The sequence below is a fragment of the Ischnura elegans genome, chromosome 7 (assembly GCF_921293095.1).
Source record: "Ischnura elegans chromosome 7, ioIscEleg1.1, whole genome shotgun sequence".
In the NCBI taxonomy this organism is placed as follows: domain Eukaryota; kingdom Metazoa; phylum Arthropoda; class Insecta; order Odonata; family Coenagrionidae; genus Ischnura; species Ischnura elegans.
This window is the reverse complement of record NC_060252.1, coordinates 33,805,103-33,829,097: the sequence shown is the minus strand read 5'-3', so window position 1 is coordinate 33,829,097 and position 23,995 is coordinate 33,805,103. Positions and strand designations below refer to the sequence as shown.

The 23,995-nt window shown below is 37.6% G+C and overlaps 1 protein-coding gene across 1 annotated transcript in view; it reads right to left on the bottom strand.

Moving 5' to 3' along the window:
• LOC124162240 (4-coumarate--CoA ligase CCL1-like) overlaps positions 1 to 22,719 on the bottom strand; it is a 34,922-nt gene extending 12,203 nt beyond the window's left edge. Inside the window, exons 1-10 of the mRNA XM_046538705.1 lie at positions 22,600 to 22,719; positions 19,294 to 19,475; positions 14,552 to 14,759; positions 7,944 to 8,126; positions 6,301 to 6,454; positions 5,525 to 5,681; positions 4,627 to 4,797; positions 2,440 to 2,560; positions 1,966 to 2,012; positions 306 to 413 (exon numbers count right to left, since the gene is read on the bottom strand). Coding sequence (XP_046394661.1) covers positions 306 to 413; positions 1,966 to 2,012; positions 2,440 to 2,560; positions 4,627 to 4,797; positions 5,525 to 5,681; positions 6,301 to 6,454; positions 7,944 to 8,126; positions 14,552 to 14,759; positions 19,294 to 19,443 — 1,299 coding nt within the window. The 5' untranslated portion in view covers positions 19,444 to 19,475; positions 22,600 to 22,719. The remainder of the gene's footprint in view (positions 1 to 305; positions 414 to 1,965; positions 2,013 to 2,439; positions 2,561 to 4,626; positions 4,798 to 5,524; positions 5,682 to 6,300; positions 6,455 to 7,943; positions 8,127 to 14,551; positions 14,760 to 19,293; positions 19,476 to 22,599) is intronic.
• Positions 22,720 to 23,995: the final 1,276 nt, after the last annotated feature.

Here is a 23,995-nt window from a genome sequence, read left to right as displayed (position 1 = left end):
CAGTGCCATCTGGGTACAACAGTGACTATTCTTATACGTACATCTAGGAACTAGGCCTCGATCAATATTTGCCAGTCATGCAACCTTGGCATAAGCCACCCTTGTTCTACCAAACTTTTATAGAAATTAATTAATTCCACCTCAGGGTTTAAGGTACTTTTTATTCACCCAAAGTTGTTTTCGGTAGAAAAATTTCAAAAATATTTCAGAATAGAACAACTCACTCATTGCATTTATCAAGTAATGCAAAAATTAATATCTAGTAAAAGAAAAAATTTCATGATACTGTGTACTTTTGATCTCACCTGTTTTTCAGAGGGCACTAAATATCCTTTCATAATTAAAGGGCTCCTCACTAATAACCTTCCTTTGGCATGCCTTCCAAGTGCTTTTCCATTGTCCAAATCCACAATCTAAAACATACGGACACAAAAAATGTTACATCTTCACATAAATGCAATATAATTTTTCAGGGAAGAACTAAGTATGTTGTAAGGACATACTGTGATTTAGGACATAGTTTTCAAAAAAGTATCAAGTCTGAGATACTTGATGTACATATGGGATTTCTGAGGAATGTATCACAGAAGTGAAGGTTCCTATAAAATATTACTACCGTCTTACATTGGGTGTTTACAAAAGAAAAAAGTGAGTATTTTTGTATATGATCATGATTTTTGCAGTTAAGAGCATATTGTTGGATGGGCGTAAGTTAAAATAAAATGATTCTTTGTTTTTGTAATGACTTTAATCATTTCCTCCAAAAGACAAGAAAAATAAAGAGTAAGGTAAAGTATCTCATAGATTTGTGCCCAAAATCACAAATTTAAAAAGAAGCCCAAGCAGCAATCAATATCCCAACAACATTGTCGACATAAACCCCAACAGCACAAACTGTCCCAAACTGGCATATTGGCCGTGTATTACATGTGTTTAATTTCTTAAAAAACCATTATTACCCCAGTAAACATGGAATAAACCTCAAGTATCAATGGTCTTACGTCCACTACAAACCGGATAATACACGTGTATGCACAAGGAACCTAATTAGGGGACCGTTGTAGTTATCGCATTCTCCATCAGGGATAGGGCTTCTTGAAATAGTATGTATAGTAAATAGCAGTAACCAAGGTGGAACTTCACTCATACTAAACAGGTAATGAGACATAGGCAACATTCGTTCAAAAATTTTCATTTATTGTCGCAGCAAAGGTTCCTCAGTAAAAAATAATTCATGAAGAAATACATACAGGACAAAACACGAGTGGTGATGATGTGACAAAAAAAGTGATGATGATGTGAAAAATGAATGTGAATGAAATATGATATGTATGTAACATTGTCAAAATATCCATCATGTAACAACAATGTATTATGGATATATCAACCTTATTTAGATATCTGATGGATATCATCTGCTGCTTGGGAGGGATATGTGAAGGGTAATGAAAGAGTAGTCTGTTTTTCATCTCAATTTGTACATATATTCAGAGCTACTTAGGGGCAGAAGAATCAGGATCTTCAACTCTGTGGTTTAGGTTTAGCTTTTCTTAACAAATACCCTCATCATTACCTGGAGAAATAATGTATAAAGCATGCAGGAGCATTTCGATTGGCAGTTTCTTTAAAAATGGCATTGGTGACACCATAGGATTAAGTCATATCCTAAAAAAGTCATCTATCTGTAAATTTCAATATATGTACTGACTCAATACCGTGAAAAGCAAGCTTTGAATTTTGATAAAAGTTGTTAACTATGTTGTTTATCACTGGCATATGGATTTTGACCACTGAGATTGCTAAATTTTGAATTCATACCATTAAACCAGGAGATATCAACAAGTTTGTGGGAGAAATTGCTTCCTGCAGATCAGCCTGAGTATAAGTCAGATTAAATTTCATATTTAAATTAGGCAATATGTAAATAAATTAATTTAATAGAAAGTATGAGGGAAAAAACAATACCTTTGCTTCCACCATAGAAACGAGAACACCATTGGAGACATAAGATTCTGAAAGGTAAAACATTCCCTTTTAGGACAGAGACCACAAATAGGTATCTATTGCACGGGCTTAAATTATGTAATAATTAAGGATATGAATACTTATTTTAGTTAATGAATAGTTTATTTTAGTTAAATCTCATTGCAGTAGCAAAGCATGCTAATCATTGGCCCCATAATAGCTATAAATTCCAAGGATTGAAATTTTTCCTTTAGCCACAGTGTATTAGGGATGACTGAATGAATACCTAAGAAACTACATTTTTCTACAATGGACTAATATCAGAACAAAACAATACATAATTCAAATTAAACTTGCATGCAGAGCTTCTTAATTTTGAATGGTACATTTTAAAAAAATAATTAAGTTGATCAAAATCATGATAAACAATAAATTACGTCAATACAGCAAATGTGCAGCTGAATACATACATACCACCATCTATGGTTAACACTTTATTTTGGCAGAGAGCTTCCTTTTCTGGATCCATCACAACAGTGTAGTGTTGACCGTAGATATTTGAAGAAATAATCAATGTTTCAGTCATTCCGTACATCTGAAATTTATGATGCATTACTCAATTTCAACATAATAAAATAGACTTCAACAAGTCATCAAGTGGGTAAAAATAGATGAAAAGCTATGCTTCATAGATTTCACCACTTTTCCACCACTTTGCATTCCCACCAAATTAATCAATGAGGAAATTACCCTGATACTCTTTTTGATCTTACATGCAATACATAGATACACCTCTTTACGCACTTCACCATTGAGGCAGTCAGTTCCCAGGCAGCACAAGGGATTTGGGATTTGGAGTACAATGGGTGTCAACAGGGGATAGCAAAAGATACTGGTAATATCTATGTTGCACTAAAAATTTTACATTACAGCCGAGGTATTTTCACTCTTTCTGTGGTAATGTAGTTTGACATGTTCTTAATACTTTTTGTCACATGAAAATGCATGCTTAGGTTTAATATTGGAGTTTACTAGATCATTTAGGTTTACTATCTGCGTGAGACAAATGATTTCAATTCAGCTCACAACTTCTGTCATGGCCGACGTTTGTTTGCCTTTCTACAAGCTGATATGTGTTTTAAAAAGCCAGCAACTAGACTCATATTACAGCACATATTGTAAATTATTTGTATGAAAAATATCTGGAAAATGACATGGGGCATTAACGTGAAGCAGTTTCTAAGCACATAACTAACATAAGTTTCTAAGTATGGTGAATAACAGCGTTCAGGCAGCCAGAATAGAAGCCAGCATACCAATCCGCGTTGGGTAGTTCAGAGTAAGTCCACTTCTCTGGTCTATTATGAAATTTGGGTGCTTGATTCGGACTATATCCTCGTTTACCCCTGAATCTTTCATGATTCTAACAAAACCCTCAAACCATGACATCCGTCTCCCAGACAGTTGCCCCTTAAACACCGTTATCTATTTCTCTCATCCTTTAGCATGTGGCCAATGACCACATGCTAAAGTACATGACCACTGGTCATGTTCCTCTCAGTAGCTCCCTTTCTCAAGAAACATTCTTCCAAAGCAAAGAAAATCTATGGGGGTGAAGAGTTTTTTTATTTTTTAAGTTACTGGCAATCCTGGTCTAACTAATTGACATCACTGTTAATGTGATTTTGTTAAAACTAAATTAATGAAAAGTATACATACATTTATTAATAGCTTTTGGGGAAACTCGTGTCAAGACTTTAAAATGACCAACAATTCCTCTTCCATGCTGGAGAAAAATCAGGTTAAATGGCCCTCGCCATATAATTCATCACAGCAATTATTTTTGATAACGGAAATGCATGCGTGTACATAAGATGTAAAAATACTACAAAGGACTGCAGATAGTAATTTAAAAATAAAATATGGAGACAAGATAATCAACAAATGATTGTCTAAAAGGCTGATGTCATAGCTTGTCTTTTTTCATGCCTGAGTTAAAGTTTTGAAGCAGTTTTCAAGCTTACGATTAGAAATTCTTAGACAAAAATACCAATAAGAACTTGGGTAATGGAAATATGTATAATTATTGAGAAATATGAGAAGGACACCATTTGTGAAATGGCTGTCTTAGAGACTGATATCATGGTTTATATAATTATTTTCACTTAATGGCTAGAAGGCTAAGTGGACTTTCATCATGATTCCTCATGAAAAATTTCTGATGTTGAGACCAGTATTAGGTCCCATCAACACATCTGCCAGGGATGCCGACTTACAAAAAATATTGGGGGGGCCCAATCCGGGGATCTTGCCCTGGGAAATTTTATAAGTATCGAGTTTTAAGTTTTTTAAGCATTTTAGATGAGTCATATGATCAGCATTAGAACCCTGATAACTCGAATCTCGATATCTGGACACTCCGAGGAAAATCGACAAGCCTGACACATTTTTCCTCACACCCATAACGAATTTTTGAGGGAGCTCGGGCCCCCTCACACCCCACCGAGTCGGCGCCACTGACATCTTCTTTTTACATAACTATAGGATATTCTACACCAATATGAAGTTAATAAATATGTATCTCCCAGTTAATTAAAATTATGAGCTCAAATACTACAAATAATACATACTTATAAGAAATTATTTTACTTGTTAACTTACCGCATCAATTTTAGCATGAGGAAATTTCTTTCTGACAGCATTTACCATAGAAGGGTTGGAGACTGAGCCACCCAGTAAAATATTTTCCACAAATGAGACTTCTCTTGATTCTAACTCTGGGGATTTGATGAGAATATTTGCGAGGTACACATACAGTGCAATGTAACTAGGCTGCAATATAATGGCAAATGCATAAAATTGGTTAGATAGCATGAAAATCATGCTTATGATTTAAATAATTGAAATATATTAAAAATTTAAAAAAGCAGGTTCAAATACTCATAGATTACCTCTTATGCTTATTAATACAAATGAAGTTACTACTGAAAATTTTATAAAGTATGTTTTAGACAGTTGAGGACTCAGAATAGTGACCAGGGATAGGGATGTTCGGGGCCTGAGGGGTAACTTCTCAGTCGTACTGGGGGTCTGAGACCTCACAAAAATTTTGAGAATTTCAAAGCTTGTAGCGACACTTTACAGTTGACTCATTACTAATTTTCCAAAGATTTAAGTTTTTAAAACAAACATTAATGTACGTTTTTAGTGACTTGGGTTTTTGGGGCTCTCATCTCCTGTATATACACAACAGCTGCACAAAATAACAGTTTAATCTTATAGTGTGAAGTGGATATCCTGGGGAGGGCTACAGGGTCCACCACAGGCATTAAAAAAATTACATCAGTGCAAAAAATGGGGTCAAATATTTAAAAAATTGAAATCCCATGAGTCAAATGATATGTATGTATTAGGCATTTAAAGCCAAGGAAGCTAAATCTAAATTTAAGTTGAATTGAACTACTGCATATAAATGAATCAATGGTGGACTTCTAAAGAATACATCATGACAACCAAACTAGGTACCTATAACAAAAAGTTCACAAGCAACCACACCAACCTTGTAATGGTCAAAGAATTTGAAATATGTGTCCATATCAAAGATAGATATGATGATCAGTGTGTCACCAAATATCAGAGCATTTTGAACAGCAAGGGTGGATGCAACACTGAAGTTTCCAAAAACTGCAAGTACTGTACGAATCTTCCAATTCACCCTAGAGAAAAAAGAATTCAATGCCACGGAGATTATTCAAGATAGTGTTCTGAATTGCTTGTTAAATACATGCTGAATAATAAAAATCCTAACATTCCAGATTTACATGAATATATGCATCATCATTAAATTAGATTTTCCATGTTTTTTGTCTTAAAATCTACTTTGAATCATATACAATGGAAGTGACTCAGCACATCAACCAATGTGATCTGGCAAAAGATTAACACCATGTCAATGGATTAGCTTCATGGTCAACTTGTTTATGGCAACAATTCTTATGTAGGCTTTTCTCATTCAGGTTCTGCTTTATCTTTTAACACATTCACATCCATGATCTTTTGGTACATATTTCTTATGACACCATCCTCCTATTCCCAAAAAAAAACTGAAAACCAAAAGTCTGCATGCGCACGAGTTGCCTGACACCACTCCAGTCAGAATCTATGCCTACATAAGTAGTCCTGATAACCTGAAGCAGCAGAGATCCATTGGGACATAGTTGCTCTGCGGCCGGTGCGGAAGGAAACTCTCATTGCCAGTCACAACAAGTGTCATGAAGGTTAATGTGCTAAAGAGATCATTAAATACTTAACTTTCATATTCATAATGATACATACCTCTCCAAATCAAATGGAGCTCCTATGCCAACTTGCATTGTTACTACATTGCGGTGCGTATGCAAGACTCCTTTTGGTATTCCTGTGCTGCCACCAGTTGATGGAATGAACATGATGTCTTCTTCTGGATTGATAGCTATTTCTCTGTTGTATGCTTTAGGTGATAAAAGAGATAAAAAGTCATAAGAGATAAAATATTTCTAATTAAGTGAATTCAGGAGAAAATCTACTGAAAGCTGCCCCTTCCAAATAGATTTTCTTTCAATGGAAATACTAGCAATATGAGAACATTGTGTATAGTTTCAATAGACATAAAGTTGAGAAACAGTATGACCCATTGGCCAGAATAACCTTGACTGGTTGAGGGATATTGGTAATACAACATTTCAATTTTAAATAATTTTCTTTTTAGTAGGCGTATCAACTAACAAAACTATGTATACTAAATAGACCCCAATAGCTTATAACATGGAATAATTTCTCTTCAAAGCCCTACAAATTATATAAAAATTTTGTTTTTGTGAATTTGAAGCAATGTTATTATGAATATATCAATACATCTTTTTAGGATGGTATGCTGATTAATTATTAGTTTACGGGTAACCAAGAGTCTGACATTTTATAAAACAGAATATATAGTCAGCTTTTCAAATACTAATAGAACCATGATTTTGGAAGTCTCATTCACCCCGTCCCTTCACACAGAACTACAATAAAACCCAACATAATAGCTGCATCATTCCCTTAGATCAAATGACAAGCAGTCGTCACAAAATGGATGATAAAAAACCAAAATACTGATGACAGCACCAGAGCAACATAACAGCATACAAATAGCATATGTATAGCTATAATGACCTCAGAAAAGTCTTGATCAAAAACAAATTTTTGTTTAAATTAGTATAAACTCGTGCCATAAGCTAAAATAGGAAAGACCATAAGAGGAAAATATAGGTGGATACACAAGTCTCCCTTAATTTAATAACAATACAATTATCATTTTCATTAACCTTGAGATTTGGTTGATTCAAGTTTGGAATCAGTTCTTTGCCAACATTTTTACAAATAAATTTTTCATCCTCAGGGCTGGGAACTTCATTCAAGAACTCATACATTAGGCAGCATTTTCTGGGTTTCACCACCTTGTGGTTGTGTTGGAGACGGAGTGGTTGTGTGTCTGTCTCTAACGCGGTGAAACCCAGAAAATGCAGCCTACATTACCAGCACACCGCGGAAGCCTTTGCACCAACTCATACATTAAATAGTTTTCATCAAAACAAAGTAGAAATTGGAATTAAGGAAATAAAACTTAGTAAGGTTCACTGATTGTTTAATTAAGGGCACGACCCGGGTTTCGTAACTTAGTTACATCGTCAGGTGACTAAACCTGCATGCATTATACATTTATACCCAAAGTACACAAGTGACTGTGAGGACATCTGTCGGAAGGAAAAGGACTAGTTGGGAGGCGGGGGTGAGGGTTAAACACGGACTGAAATAGGGAAAAGGTGGGGGGGGGGGAAGGGAGAAGGGGCAGCCTTGGTTTGGGACGAGGCCCTCCCTCCATTACCATGGATAATCGAAGCTTTATCAATTGTCTACTGGTATCCCCATCACAGGGCTAACTATAACTCTCCTATCACCTGATCCATCATCCTTGTAGGCCATTTCCTCAACGGGGGATGCACCATTCACATTGCCATCGATGGAGAAGTAATTCACGGGCCAATCCAAATTCCCAGCAGCCATCTTAACCAGCTTCTCCGTCTCTGGCTCACATAGGATGAATCTAGTTTTGGTCTCCCTCATCTGCCGTTCCACTTCACCTTGAAGAAAAAAATCACACATGAATTCCAATACATAACATCCATAGTATAAAAATTGTGGAAAACTAAGGTGCACGATTATAAGAGTGGGTACTCACCGTTGAAACTTGTCTACATATTTCAATACCAAATAGAGTCGAACTTTGGACTATGAAACATACTTTTACTTTAAGAAACAGAACTATATTATAACCTTTTAAAAAAATTATTTTGCAGAATTTTATGATCTGCCATAATAACTAACTTTCCAGTGCATTTACAATGAATGCATGCAAAAATACCTCAATAATTGATTCAATTCTGTCTGAAAGGTCATTTTTGAATATTGCAAAAGTTCGTTCTTGGTTCTACCAGATTCCTACATTCACAGCAAAAAAGAAGTGGCTACCCAAGCCATGCAGTCAATTTAAGGATTAACCAACCAATCTAGCCAAGGTAGCATGATGAACTCCTCCCTCATTTGATTTATTATGTATGTATATGGTTGATACAAATATGCTGTCAATGAATGTACCTATTACTTCAGTGATTAATACCTACATAAATCATATTTTACGGCTACAAAATTAAAAAGAATTAGATGCTATGTAACATTGTATGGTATAAAAATTGTCTCAATCACAAAGGAAAATCGAGACAGTGCAGCATTTCCCTGACATTTGGGTCATAAATAGAAAAAATAAAAAAATCGATGACAAATTTTGTGAAATTAGACAATTATGTCTACCTGAAGTGTTATTTAGTAAACATGTATTTTGTATTGATTAGGAAAATGACCTTTCAAGGGCACATTTGGCACCGATACATCAATTTTTGTTTACTTTAAGAAAAAATTAACAAAATAACAATGAAATCAAAACAAGTGTCTACAAATATTATGGATTCGAGTCAAGCAGACTCCCACCCAGATATTCATGGGCAGGCACTTATCCAGGGATGAGGGAGGTTTTGGGATCTTCAACCCCGCCCTCAAAAGAGAAATTTTTTGAGGCCCCTTGTAGAAACTACCCACAATACATCTGATGAGGAGGCAACTAGCCCAGGAATACCTCTCCTCTGACACTTCGTTTATTAATACTGTTACAATTCATAATATGTGCCACCAAATAACTTTGAGGAAACGTCGATAATTATAACCACATGCTGCTGTCATGGTTCAAGCCTCGCTTGTTCACATTCTGGATTTACCTATGAATAGGTGAGGGTTCACCCCAGACTGTGTCAGATCAACTTGGAGAATTATATTTGGAGGTAACCAAAGGCTTCACCCGGGACTTGAACTAGGGACCCTTAGATTAACAACCAAATGCTTTTAACTGCTTGACTCCTAGACTTCCCAGCTTAAACAGTATAAGAAAAAAATCTCTATGATGGAAAAGTATCTAGGGGAAGACCAAGGAACAATGTACCCAGAGCTTAACCTCTAAAATTTTTGGTGCCGGAATGCATAACAACACATTTAATCCACACCTTTTTCAAAAATAAGCTCCCTAAAATTTCCCATTTTTTTAAAACTTGTAATGAAAGTTACAAAGAGGATACAGTGATGTCATGGTGCCGGAACACGCCGGAATGCCGTTCCGGCACTGGTTAATAAAATACATAATAATTTTATCAATTTTTTTACTCAAAATTTCTAATATTTATCATTCGTAACCAAAATGAAAAAAATTAAAATAGAATGTAAATAATAACTTGTAATAAAAAACACATAGAGCAATAATTCAATTCTAAAAAAACTAAGTAAAGTGCATTCCGACAGTGCTAAATTTGCCATGACGTCACACATAAAGAGGGATATAAGGCAGAAGAGCCTCAAGGAGGCAGAAGAATCTTAGGATAGGAAGAAATGGAGGGCTGCAGTGTACCAACCTTACGATTGTAACACTATTCATTAATTCCTCGACATATGTTCGAGATGCGCTCCGAGACCTTTTTCATAAGTTTTATGGTCGTAAGTTGAAAAACCTAACAAGGCAAGGGTATGTGTTGTTATCCTGAAGAACGCAACACTGCATTACAATTTTGGATTGACTCATCGATGGTGACGAACTGATCTTGCTGCGCGTGCGACGCGGTTGGAGCCGAAAAAATTTCAAACGCGAAGTGAAGGAAAAACGCGCGAAACGCTGAATTTTTCCCGACTTCATCATCACCATGATTTGTCAACAATCGTAAGATTGATTTGACGCAGCTCTCCATTCCTCTCTCCTATCCGCTAACCTTTTCTGATCGACGTATTTCTTATCTTTCATATCCTTTATAATCTGTTCTATACAACTCATTCGGAGCCGTCCCTTGCCCTTCTTCCCTTCCACCTGTCCCTCTACGATAGTTTTCATCAGGCCATCATGTCTCATAATATGGGCTACTAAGTTCTGCTTCTGGTTTTTTCAGGATGACTTTAGCTTCTCTCCCACTCTTCTTAGCAATTCCTCATTACTTACACGGTCGATCCATTTTATCTTCATCATTCTTCGGCAGCACCACATTTCGAATGGTTCCACAATTGACTTCTCTGCTGCTGACAACGTCCAAGCCTCGCTTCCATAGAACTCTAACCACCACATTATTATCCCGAGGAGTCATTAGCGTACCCAGCGAGGGGCAGGAGGGGGCAGCTGCCCCCCCCACGAGCAAAAATCGCAAATGTTTTAAAGGAAAATGATATGTTTTTAATCAAATAGTTTTAGAAACTAATAAAGAGCTGTTTCCTTAAAATGTTGATTTCATTCACCTTTTCCATGCTTAAATCTTACCTATAACTTGAACAAACATGGCTTGCTCCCCCCTAGTTTTGATCCAGGCATTGCATACCATTCCCGCTAAGTATTCGCTCCATCCATACTTCCTATCTCCTCCGTATCTCATTTAAAAGCTGCCTCTCCTCGCCCTTCATATCCAACACTTCGTCGTTCCTCTTCCTTTCCGTCCACTTCACCTTCTCCATTATTCTCCATACCCACATCTCGAATGCCTCCAGTCTTTTCTCACCCTCTTTCCTAAGTATCCACGTTTCCGCAGCGTAAAGAGCTACTATCCAGATCAAACTCTTCACTAGTCCTCTCTTTAAACTCTTACATAACGACCCTCTTATACAGGGGCGCAGCTAGGAAATAAGGCTAGGGGGGTTTTAAGCGCAACTAATACTGGGGTGTCTGGAGGTATGGAATAACCGCCAGGGTAAGCGGGAAGTGCGAAGGCACTCCTTCAGAAAAAAATTCAAGATAAATGGTTCAAAATTGTGAGTTTTACGGCCTTCAGAGGAACATTTGATCCTGGGTACGCCCGTGCGAGGAGTCGCAGCTACTCTAACTTTAAATAATCTGAGATGAGATAAATCTTTCTTCACCTACCTCTACGGGGAGGAGATACACCGCAGCATTCGGACCTTTGTACAGCTGCGGAAGAATAAGGCGAGCCTTCTGAGCTCTCTTGCCTTTTTGCTGATATGTCGAGATGAACCCCTATGAAAAAATTGTATAAACCTGTTTCAAAATTTTATACAATTTATACAATTGCCATGGCAATGTATAAGATTGTATAAAATTTTGAAACAGGTTTATACAATTTTTTCATAGGGGAAGAGACGGTCCCTAACTTCGCCCAGGTTCGGTCATCGGTGTAGTCACCAGCGGCCCAACGAATTCTGCGAACAAGCCTAGCATTGGTCCGTGAACGGATCCACCAAAAACGGAGATCTTTAGATATTCCGTATATGCACTGAGCAACACTAGGAAAACCTGTGCTCAAAACTGTGATCTGTGACCACCAGAGTGACTGTATATAAGCAAGTTAAATTTCTCACTCGACACTCACAGCCCTGAGGACGATGGCCGAGTCGGGCATCGAAACGTCGGCAGTTATGCAGTTCCTGACCCGGTGGCGATCCCGAGAACTCTTCACTAACCCTTTTCGCCGGGAAAGCACGAAATCTTTCTACTTCTTCGAAATCGAAATGTTTCCACTTAGTCGGAAAATGAGGGAGGGAATGCGAATTATTAAATAAGTCTGAGAGTAGCCAGTTAAAGTTGAGAGAGCGGCTGGCAAATTTCGACTGAAGGTTGGAAATTTTGTCCAGACCGGGAGCTTTCTTAGCGGGGAGTGCAGCGAGGATTGGCCGGATAGAAAACGGTGTTGTAATCGGAGAGGGATTTGGAATAAAAGGGAGTAGAGCAAAAAAATGAAATAATTACGCCATCATTTGGGGAACAAGAAAGGTCTAATGATGCATTTTTTTGCAGATGATCAGCCAAGATTTCGATTTTGGTAGAGGGATCATAAATGAGGCCAAAATCTGAGTTTAACGGAATTGGAAAATTTTTCGCGCGATTTTTGAATAATTTTATAGTCCACCAGATTGGAGTTGTATACAAATGTGGGGAATTTTACGGACGATTTTCAAAATTTCGTTTCATGACGAGATTTTCCCATTTAGCGCGGCTTAATTTGCTGTTTGCTCGTCGCGAGTCTTACAATAGGGTGGTTTCCTATTATTTTTTTATTGTCTAAATCGAAAGATTATAACTCCTGGAGTATGAATTTCTAGCTTTTAGATTTTTAAATGACGATATCTATTTTCCGCGATTAAATGAAAAGTGAAAATTTCCAAGCGCGCGAAAACGCAACGGGTAAGTATGAATGCCGGGAAAAACTCCGCGTGACGTCGTTCTGCTTCCCGCTGCCACAAGTAAGGTGACCTTGGGGCGAGGCTCTGAGCGCTGATACGACGCAGGATGCTAGCAGGTAGCAGAGTACCATGCTAGCTGGAAGCGCTTGGCTTAAAAAAGATTATTAATGCCTTATCAAGCAAAGGAAACTTTCCGACTATAGGCAGTTTTAATAGCTGATTATTAAGACATGTTTCCATGAGCTCTGTGCCTCATGCATGCATTGGTAACCTCAGACGATGAAAAACTCCTATCCTCTCGTGTAGAAACTAGGTCCCCGTGACGTCACGTGGAGTGGAATCGCATGGGCGCCAATCTGGCCTTTTTCAAATGAGGACAAAATTGACCATTGCCATTCGTCTAAACCGGTATTTCTAAAACCAAATAATTTATATATTATGAATACACTAATGGTGGGTAACGAATCGCAATCAATGCCTTTCGTTTTCTTTGATGATGGAAACTATCCTATTTATGGCACGTATTCTTGCAAGAAGTGGTTTTCATTCTTAAATTGGAAGTTAATCACTAAAAGCAATAAAAATAATAAACATTCTTGCGCACACCAACCCTCGCTGGTGTAGTCGTCATATCTCCGCGCTCGAAATGACACTCCTTAAATACCTACCCTCCATTATGACTGTAAAAACTTTCTCTCATGCATATGCTTACTGTGATTAAAATTAATGACAACATTGTCGCCGTATGATCAAAATGAAGACTACAAAATATACTGCCGTGGCGAAACCCCGAACCTGAGACCTCTGGGTGGGAGTCAACGTCGCTAACTATTACACCAACTGACCCATCTGTGGAAACTAGTGCTATTTTGGAATTATTTAAGGCTTGTTAAAAGTACCGCAAGAAAATTAATTAATTACAGCTAAACTAAGGCCCATTCAATGGAACCACTACCAGTTCAGAGATGTGTTCGCCATTCCCAACGCCATAAAAAATACGGCATTGAAAAAGGCGGAGCAAGGTACGCGGTCTCCCCTTGTAAGTCGATTTATCTAAGTCGATTCTCACCCGATCTCACGTAAGGGAGATAAGGGTACCTGTCAAGTATCACGCAATTTTTTTCTGCAAGAAACAGCGTAAAATGTGAATATAGACTACAATATCAGCAATTTTAAACACAATTCTCAATTAATCTTAAATAAAAATAACTAACCAAACTGTTTTTTAACTGATGACTTCAGGCTTGCCTTTGTGAAACCTCTCCGTATTGGAAATAATGGAGTAAAACTTTGTCAGGTTCGTTTTCATATTAATATGGGCACGACCCGGGTTTCGTAACGTGGTTACATCTTCATCGAGACCTAAATATGTAACCACGTTACGAAACCCGGGTTGTGCCCATATAAAAATAATAGTGAACCTTACAAAGTTTTATTTCTTTATTTCCAAACTGTTTTTTAATAAATCAAACGCCTTAAAGCATAGATCAACGTATCTACACTGAAAATAGGCATTTAGAACAATCTCAAGTGAGATTAGAGGGGAGGGGCCGAGCCAAATCCCACGTTATCTCTATTAAGGAGGTAGGGAGATACAAATGTCGTCAAAATCACCACACGTAATTAATGGACGCCCCCTTAGATATCACCGAAAAAAACTACCTCTAAGGAGAAAACGGTAGAAAAAAATTGTAAGAACTGGCTGAGTGTGCTCTTGGGGGACAGAGCCCCCCAACCAGTGATAGCGAGGGTCAAGCTTAGGATTGCAATACCATGAATTGATGAAAGTAGTTACCTGGTTCCTCGCGCTGGAAGCATCCACGGATAGCACCCCCACACAGTTCGACACCCAGTTGTAAGACAAAGAGCAGAGCTGAGTTGTACGTGATGTAGAAGAACACGTCACCCTTCTGGAAGCCCCTCTTGGTCAAAGCGCTTGCGAACCGGATGGCCATTGGTTCGATGTCCTTGTACATGATGGTCTGCTTCCTCAGCGCGTCCATCTTCACGCAGAAAATCAAATATTTGCTTTATTTTCTGGTACATGAGTGACTTTTATTTTGAAATGCGAAGAGCTGAATTTAAATAGTTACTTAAGACTTTATCTGGTGGAATTAGGATTAACTTGATGAAATTATTGGCAATTATCCATCAATTTTAATGCCAATCAGATTTGACGCGGTCAGAACATTGGATAAATGTATGCATTCTTTTTTTCCCACAAACAATAACGGTGTGAAATAATTGCTTGGACGAACTCCAAAACTAAAATCTCTCTTGATGCATGCATAATTTTAATTTATTTTTTTCGTAGATATTGACGGATGGCGTCGTAAACCCTTCCGCCACAGGCCTAAAGAGGCGACTTGCGGCGGAGTATGTGAATATAGACCTATACACCCAGGCAGGAAACGATATTTATTGTAATCGGTAATCCAGTGACAATCATGTATAGTTTGTGACACGCCATGGTAGGAAATATTGAATGATTCGTTGCTCAATACAACATTACCGATGCTATTTTATGCAACGCAACGCGTCTTGCCCGAATAAATCCAACAATAAATATTGTAATTTGATTCATAAATTGACATTTGACCATGTAGCATATGTAGGGGAGAGTGGGGAAAAACCGACCTGCTAACCTTTTTCATGAGAAATTTGGCTTTCTGCTACACATATTTACACAAAAATAGCGTAATTGCAATATTTACTATTTAAAGAAATAAAATACTGATGCATTATTTTTTACTGATACAGATTAAATATATATGATTTTTTTCTAATACTGAAAAAATGACGGTTTTGCCCCTCTGGTGGGGCAAAACCGACACCCATATGTTTTACATTTAAAAAAGTTAATAATGCTATTTTTGGGAATTTATATTACAAGACTCACTGTTTTTACAATGTGCAGCAACATTTATTAATTAAAAATAAGAAATTAACACTGCGTGAGTTTAGATTTTCATTTTAGAAACAAATGTCACATATGAAATTATCATCTCCTTCTTCACAATTAGCGCACGCCTCATGAGCCCATCCTTTACAGTTCAAACACTGAATCCACCCCTCCCTCTCTTTAGATTTTGAATATAATTCATTGCAAAATATGCATGCCGCCTCGTCTTCTTCACATTTTTCCTCATCTTCGAAAGCATCGGTCTTCATTTTCTTCGACTTAACTTTGTATATTTGGGGGGCTGTGGCTTGGAAAGCAAGCTTTCTTATAGGACCCTTTTTCTTTTTATCATTCTTCGCCACTGTTCCTTTGTTTTTCGCTGTCATTCTTTCTTTTTTAATATTCTTTTTCTCGTCTTCCTCCAGTTCTAATTTATAAGGCGACGATGTAATTATGGCTGTCTTTCCAGGTTTTCTTCCTCCTTTCTTTTTGAATCTTTCCTTTTCTTGTGGAGGTGGCATGAGTAGTTTGGGTGAAATTTGTTTCCACACACTTTTTTCCATTGTAAGGGGTTGGAGAGAACTTGACGCCGATGTTGCTGCAGAACATGAGGGATGGTTCCATGCTTCATTTTGTGCTCTAGAGGTTGATGGCCTGCACAGCATATCATCAAAAGCAGGAAATGCTGGTGGCTGAGGATGATTAACATCAGATGAAGATGACTGAGGAAGGCTAACATCAGGTCTTCTAGAATCCGAAGACAGGAGATATGTGGGATCAAATTGTTTAGAGGAGAAGCCGCAACGGGTACAGCAAGTACTTAATAAATTGGGTTATATTATTTTATTAGGTAGAGTGAAGCACAGCTGATAAGTTGAAATATCGTGGGGCAAAACCGACCCCGGTCGGTTCTGCCCCACTTTCTGTTTACGGTTTTGCCCCTAGGTACACAGTAAAACAAATATGGCAATTTGAGGTAATCCAAAATCATTAGCCAAGCTACTCGTGCGTTAAAATATAAGTAAACACAGTAAATAAACACATGTACTCACCTTCGGTAAACCAGATTGCGGTTACACTTCTCGAATCAAAATAAATATGACGTTAAAGTTGTAAAAGAAACTGGTTAAAACTTCAGAACTCTACATAACCCACATCGTCAAGCATGCCAACGGAACCAAGCTCGATCTGCACGAAATGGCGGCCTCTTCAACTGGTTCATAGTTTTACCGCTGGATATTGGCACCTAATGGGGAATATTAAAGGGGTCGGTTTGACCCGCCTGGTAGGTTTTGCCCCACTCTCCCCAAATCATAAAATAATTCTTTTCATAAAAGATACGTTCCCAAATTATAAGTTATGTTTTGTTTTATTTACTGTTGTATTGCTGTCCGTGTGTTTAAATTGTTTTTAAAATTTTATTTGTTTGATTATCTTTGCACTTTGCCCTAAATTGTGAACATATTTTCATCGAGAGGTGGCACCCACGCGGAACAGAGGGGGTTAGCTGTGTGAAAAGGTTGAACATTTCAGTCATATCATCCATTAAAATGGACACGACCTTGGGGAGGGGTTGTAACTCGGCAAAAACTCCCCCTCCCCCTCATGGTAACGTCACTGAGAATAGGGAGCATTGAACTTCATTGAATGCATAAGAAAAACGTCAAAGTTGACAGTAAAGAATTAATTAAATTAATAAGAATTTTGGGGGGGTCTGGTAAAGGTAAAGTACTAAACCTGTTGAATGAAAGCAAAAATATGTATCACAATTTAAAATAAATTTTAACCTTCGGTAGTACTTATATTGTTGTTTTCAGATGCTTATTCCAACAAATTTTCCCGATGAATCCCCTGTTTCACTGTTGGTAATCTGTAGCCCCTAAACCCCTGGAAAGGTGGCTGGTTCCCCCAACATAAAACTCGAAACTTCGCCCTTGAGTGAAAATCGTAAGCACAATCTGGTCAGAACTTGGTGGTCCCGAAATGCGCAGAACTCCAGTGAGTGCAGGGGAAAGTGACTGCGGTGTAGGGAATTCGAAGGGGATGCGAAGCTTTATAGTATATAAAGTATCGGGACTGGTTCCAAAAATCAAATTCATTGCAGTTGTCATAATAATTACTTAACGATCTGCCACTCGTCAAAAGCGCCCTGGAAGTCAGTTTTCCGGGATACTGTTCAGAACCTTTGTCGTTGTCACTTGAACCGCCTCAATGGAGTCGAACCGATATCCTTCGAGCTCCCTTTTTATTCGCGGAAACAAGAAAAAGTCAAGTGGAGCCAGGTTAGGACTGTAGGGTAGGGCGGATAGGAAATATCGATTTTTTTTTTCAAATCCATCTGGCCCAATGAAAAAGAGTTGTGGGATCGATCAAAAATAAGGCCTGAAAAATTTGAGACCTCTAGGTGAACCCCTGACCCCCGCTCAAATGCAAATTAGGGTGGTCAGGGAGGATGGTCAAAATTCGAAAATAAAATATTTTATGGTCACTCCCTATAGATTTTGCCGAGTTACTGCTCTTCAAGGGCAAAAATTTCGTGTATTTTGACGTATCTGCCACCGTTTAGCCACAAAATGCCTAATTTGAGTCCGCGCCCCCGAAGAATATATTCCAACGCCCACGCAGCGTCGCGGATACAAGAGCTGCAGGCCGATCCCGTCCCCTCCCCGCTCGCTTCTCCCCTCTCACGCCTCGAATACAGAAAAATTCATCCCGCGTGTGCTGCTAGGAGGGCGTTCATCTATGATAGTACAAATCGGAAGATGGTAGAAGGTAAAAAAGGATGCGTAGTGAGAAGACTTGTCCCTTATTTGGCGCCTCGTCAGCGTTAAACAAATCGTTGTTACCAACTTTTAGAGAAGTGATGAAATATTTTGAGATCCAAGAACGCAGGAAAGGAGCCTGCGGTCTATGAAGAGGCCTCTCGAGTGGCTAGGTACAGGCTTCAGGTAAATGTGTCGTCATGTCACACGGACCAATAATTGCGCTTCGAATAAACGTGTGCAGATAAATCCGTGGCCATGTTTGCGCGTTACTGACCTTTAAATATTATTGAAATATCCATTTTTCTATTAATCCGTCAATCGTGGTACTACGATCGTAAAATCATAATTTGAGAAATTTTTAAGGTTTTATGACGAAATTCACAGCTTTTCCCAGGTTTTTTTTCACGGTTTACGAAATTCACGGCTTATTCACGGTTTTAAGGTTTTCAAGGTTGAGTGGGAACTCTGCTTATACCCCCGCGCCATCTCGAGTGGAGAAGGACAAGGGATGGAAAAAAGGATGGGAGGCATCGCCGCGATGAGAGCCCGACGACACCTCCACCGGAAGGATAGGAATGTAAGGGCGGGACGGGAAAACCCTCGCCGCTATAGAAGCGAAACCAAACCTTAATTTTTCTACGGAAAGGAAAGATTTTCTTATGAGGAAGAAAAAAACCTACGATTTTCCGTAGATTGCCAATGAATGCAGCGAAATTTTTTTCCACACCTTCATGGGTATGCTTACCGAAATAATAATACAATTGACTATCGTATTCCACAGACTCCAAACCCACGAAATTTAAATACTCCAGTTTTTTTCCGAACACACTTCGTTCATGTTACCAGAGCAAAATATTCGTTTGGACTCACCAATGCCACCCTATCTTCAAGGACCTTTTTGTTCATTCTCAGGCAATCGAACAGGAAGTGCGGGTAAGGTATATTTGGGACGTCCAAATCCTTCCCCAAATCCGCAAACGGCGATCGAACAATCAAACTATCCTCTCCAGTTCCCTTCATCTTCTTCTCTCAGTGGCTGAACCTGTAAATAACTGTACCATATGAAACAATTAGAAATAATAACGATTGAATAATACAATTTGAGAAGACACGAACCTTAGATGCTCGCTAGGTAGGAAGTGCCATTAAGAATGTCAACACAAGTCAAAATATTATTAATATATCAAAACAATATTATATGCAAGCATAACTACGGATTTAAAAGGCTTAAGGATGTAATTCTCAGTGTCCGGCGATATCTGGGGGAAATGTTTTATATCCATGAGAATAAAATAAAATTGTGTGGAAATTTACCATTTCATTTTATTCTCTTGCTTAAGGATGTTCTATACGCATGTAAAAATCGGATTTTGCAGACTCTATTGACGTCGCCAATCGCGGGTTTACTATCCAATCCACAGTGTTCTGTTTTCAAAGGTCGTCAGAGAAACATAGCATGATTAAGTGAATTGAACAATAATCTTGTTTCACTCTTATATCATAAGTATTATGAATAGAAAACAGCTTCGATACAACGGAAAAAATAAACCAATATTCTTCTCTTGTTCCTTCGAAGTAGATAGTACAAAACTAAAGTTATTTCAATAGCCTGCCATTTTTATTCTACTTCTTAACAATAAAACAAACCTCAAAACCTTAAGTTATATAATACTATCGCTAGGATTTTCGGTCTAGAGCACTATTATTCGCCAATTTCAAGCGTATATGTACATTCTGGAAGCTTCTCGCCTCCTCTGAAAATTTTACAGGTTAAACTATCGCGACTTTATGTGAGATAATGCCATTTTAATCCAGTTCTATGTAAATAGTGGATGTTTACAGATAATCGCGTAAAATTATACAATACGAGCTTGATAAGTAAGTACCACTTCGATGTGGAAATAGTAAATTTTCTGCAGCAATTTTAATTTTGTGCGAAGACCTACACTTCTAACTACTTTAATACGTGACAAGCAGGCCTCCGGGCGTTACTCGGGAATGATAGTACCCAGATAAGTAGGTACTTGGATTTAACGGCCACGTACGATTTTTAAGTTTTCTCTTTGAGTGTGTCAACATGTGTGCCTACCCGGCAGGATGCCCAACCGCAGAAGTAGTATTATGTATTGTAACAAACAGTATTGAGAAAAAGTCGCAAAGGACGCAACCGAAAGTATCACTACGGGGTTTGGGAGCATGATATGCACCTAAGCACTAACTTTGGTCGCAATCCGTGCTGCCGTACGGAAACGCATAGCGAACAGACAAACAAAAATCCTCTTTTACACATTATTATATAGATTTCCTCAAAATTTTAGAGGGCCCACTCCATCCACTCGCTCGATCTCTTTTGGTGACGGATTACTAACTTATAATTTGCGCTACCATTTTTAAATTTCAAGGGGATAAAAATTAGACCGTTCATAAAGTTGGCCGGTATCTCAAGTTTTACCTTTTCATTATTTTCTAATACGTAAAGATGGTGGTTTCCGGCGATACTTTGAGGAATTTGCTGAACATTTTGCACGAATAAAATTTGAAATTTGTTTTCCTACAGAATTTTTATTAAAACACGGCCAATATTTTCGATGCTTAATGTCATCTTCCGGTGAACCATCATGACGTGAACCGTCGAAACCATGGCCGTGTTTTAATAAAAATTCTGTGGAAAAACAAATGTTAAAAATTTTAATCAACCAAAATATTCTCATTTGTATTTTTTTTTATCTGAGACACCGGATTATCTCGAAAAGGATCTACTCTGTTACCCTGAAAGTTTCAAGATGACAGCATAAGTTTTAGGGCAGTAACCTGTCATCAAATATATCTGAGGTACAAATATACCGAAAGTGCAACCATCGTTTGGACAAAATTTCACATTAAGCGCGTTATTACATAAGAATCGTGATGGTTTTACGACGACAATGCATGCGTGAAAAACTACAGCGGTAATATCTCTTAAGCAAACACTATATCCGTTCCAATAACGTGTATTAACTATTTTCTGGAAGAAAAAGTTAATCACATTTAGTATATAATTAATTAGGTGTAGCAGAATATATTCCGATTATTAAAGGATCATTTTTTACAGTAAAGGGTTAAAAAATAGTAGGAGAATTCATTCCGGTTATTGAACTGAACCGAACTGAACCTCTGTGAGCACCGCTTCAGCTGAAATTAATGATTCGATATCATGCATCATTAAGAGTGATTGCATTCAATTTCGCTAGGTTGATAACAAAAAATTAATAAAATAAAAAAATTAAGTGAATATTTAATAACAATAATTAAATTAAACACAAAATTCACCCTCATCGGCTACTGATTAAGTAAATGTAACAATTTAATATCAATCTCAGTGAGATTAATCAAAAGTGCTATTGTTTAAGGAGACCAATCACTCCTTGTCGACCGGGATCATTTTGTATTTTCTGTGACGCATTACTTGTTTAAAACGAATTTTATCGCCTTGAAATTTTCTGGAAAAACAGTACTTTATGTTAACATATGCTTGAAAAGTCGAAAATGTAACAAATATAAATGTGAGTGGAAGAACTGGATATGCTTTCAAAATCTCGAACGTAAAAAATAATGAGTAAAAAACTGAGTAAGAATTTTTAAATTTGAAGGACAGGCAAATGTTCAAAAGGACATAGAGCATGTGCATGGAGAATGATTTTAACATGACTTCGTAAGTTTTACACAGGCAATAAGTTACGAAAAAAAATACCCATCGAACTGGTGCGATGCGTTCCCGCAAGCGTCACCTTCAGGCATAGTTACACCTGCAGATGGTCTTACTACCTGAATATGGTGCTCAAGGTCTGTAACCCAAATCGGTTATACCCGAGTGTACTTCGTCTTTGTGGTTTTAGAATAATTTTTACAACACCAACGTATTTATACCAAAAACCCACCGTCACGAGGGAAATAACGGCGACATTTTATTTTCACTAAAAAGATTGAAGACAACTCTGATGACCGGATTGGCGCTAGAAATAAAACAGATACGAAGAAAAAAAATAAATTTACCGAAAACTTTCACCAATGAGTGCTACGGTCGACTGTAGAGAAGTATCGGCGGCATTTTACTTTCACTAAAAGGTTTGAAGACAACTCTGATGAATGGATTGGCGCTAAAAATAAAACAGATACGAAGAAAAAAATTAAATTTACCGAAAACTTTCACCAATGAGCGTTACGGTCGAATGTAAACAGCAAGGAAGTAACACGTAGATTCCTTGGCGTGGTTCGAGCCGGTTACAGGGAAGGAGCCCGTTAGACACGTCTGTTCAAGCCCGGAGACGGAGAAGGAATGACCTCACGCAATAATGCTGCTCCCGAACTAATAGTTATCTTCACTGGAGTCGCCACGTGCCGAAACAGCATGATTTAAAAGGGGATAATATTCCTCCTTCATTTTCGGCGCACGCGTTTGCGCTGGTGATGATAAGCATGACAAGCACCAGACTTTAAGTAAATACCGTGCACTCCGAGATGCGCTGGTTTAAGCATCCAAATTTGAACCATGTTTGAGATAAGAAAATTCAATCAAAGAGTTGAGTCTCATTACATAACCAAGGAGGCGGTTGGTACAAGTAATTACACACACCACTGAAATCACAGCTAACATGCATTTTCACCCTAAAGGTCCATTACTGATACGGTTTTTAGTGAGTTGCTCAGTTACGCATGCTCGGCAAGATTCAATAAAGAGTGAAGTTAATTTTTCTGGGAAAGTTTTTCATGAAAGAGTGAAGTTAGTTTTCCTCGTGAAAAAGTTTTGATGTGGTGACAAATCTATAATAAATATGCTATAAAACCCACTTCCGACCATTCACTCCCGCATACAAATGTTTGGGGTGAACGAGACGAGATTTTTATTTTTAAATTTGGGAAAATTTAATTTGGGAATTTATTAAAAAATGGCCTCCTACAAAATCCGATGGCGGCGTAGCGATCATTGGTAGGAAGGTTACAATAAATCACCATAACAACAAATTTGATTTTGCAAATAAAAGATGCAGAAATGAAATGAGAAAGGGAAAAATAAAAAGCTAAAACGAAAAGACGATGAAGATAAGGTAGGAAATATACAATCTAATTTTTTGAAAAGTCAAATTCTCAATGGCCTGTTTCCATATGAACAAAAATTTGCTTATATCTTAGCGCGTTGAAAAAAATTATAGTTTTTTTTATAAAATGGAGTTTAAAAATTGAATGAGAATTTATTGAATGAAAAAGTTAGAAATAACATAAGCTGAAGAAAAATAGAAAAAGGAAAAGTGGAAAATGAGAACAAGGTGAAAAACGAAAAGAGACAGATAAAATAGGAAATGTATTAGTAGTTGTGACCATTTTAAACTCAATATTCTCAAAACAACGTTTTTTTAGGATCTGAAAAGAATGAAATAGATTTTTTATGACCCACACAGATTCTATAAAGTGCCAACTTCCACAATGCCTTCTGTGGGAATTTGGGTATTAAAAAAATCAATTTTACAAATATCACATTTTTCGAATCTTTGACCACTTTATAAGCCGAGAAACCAATTTTAAGCCCGATCAAAGC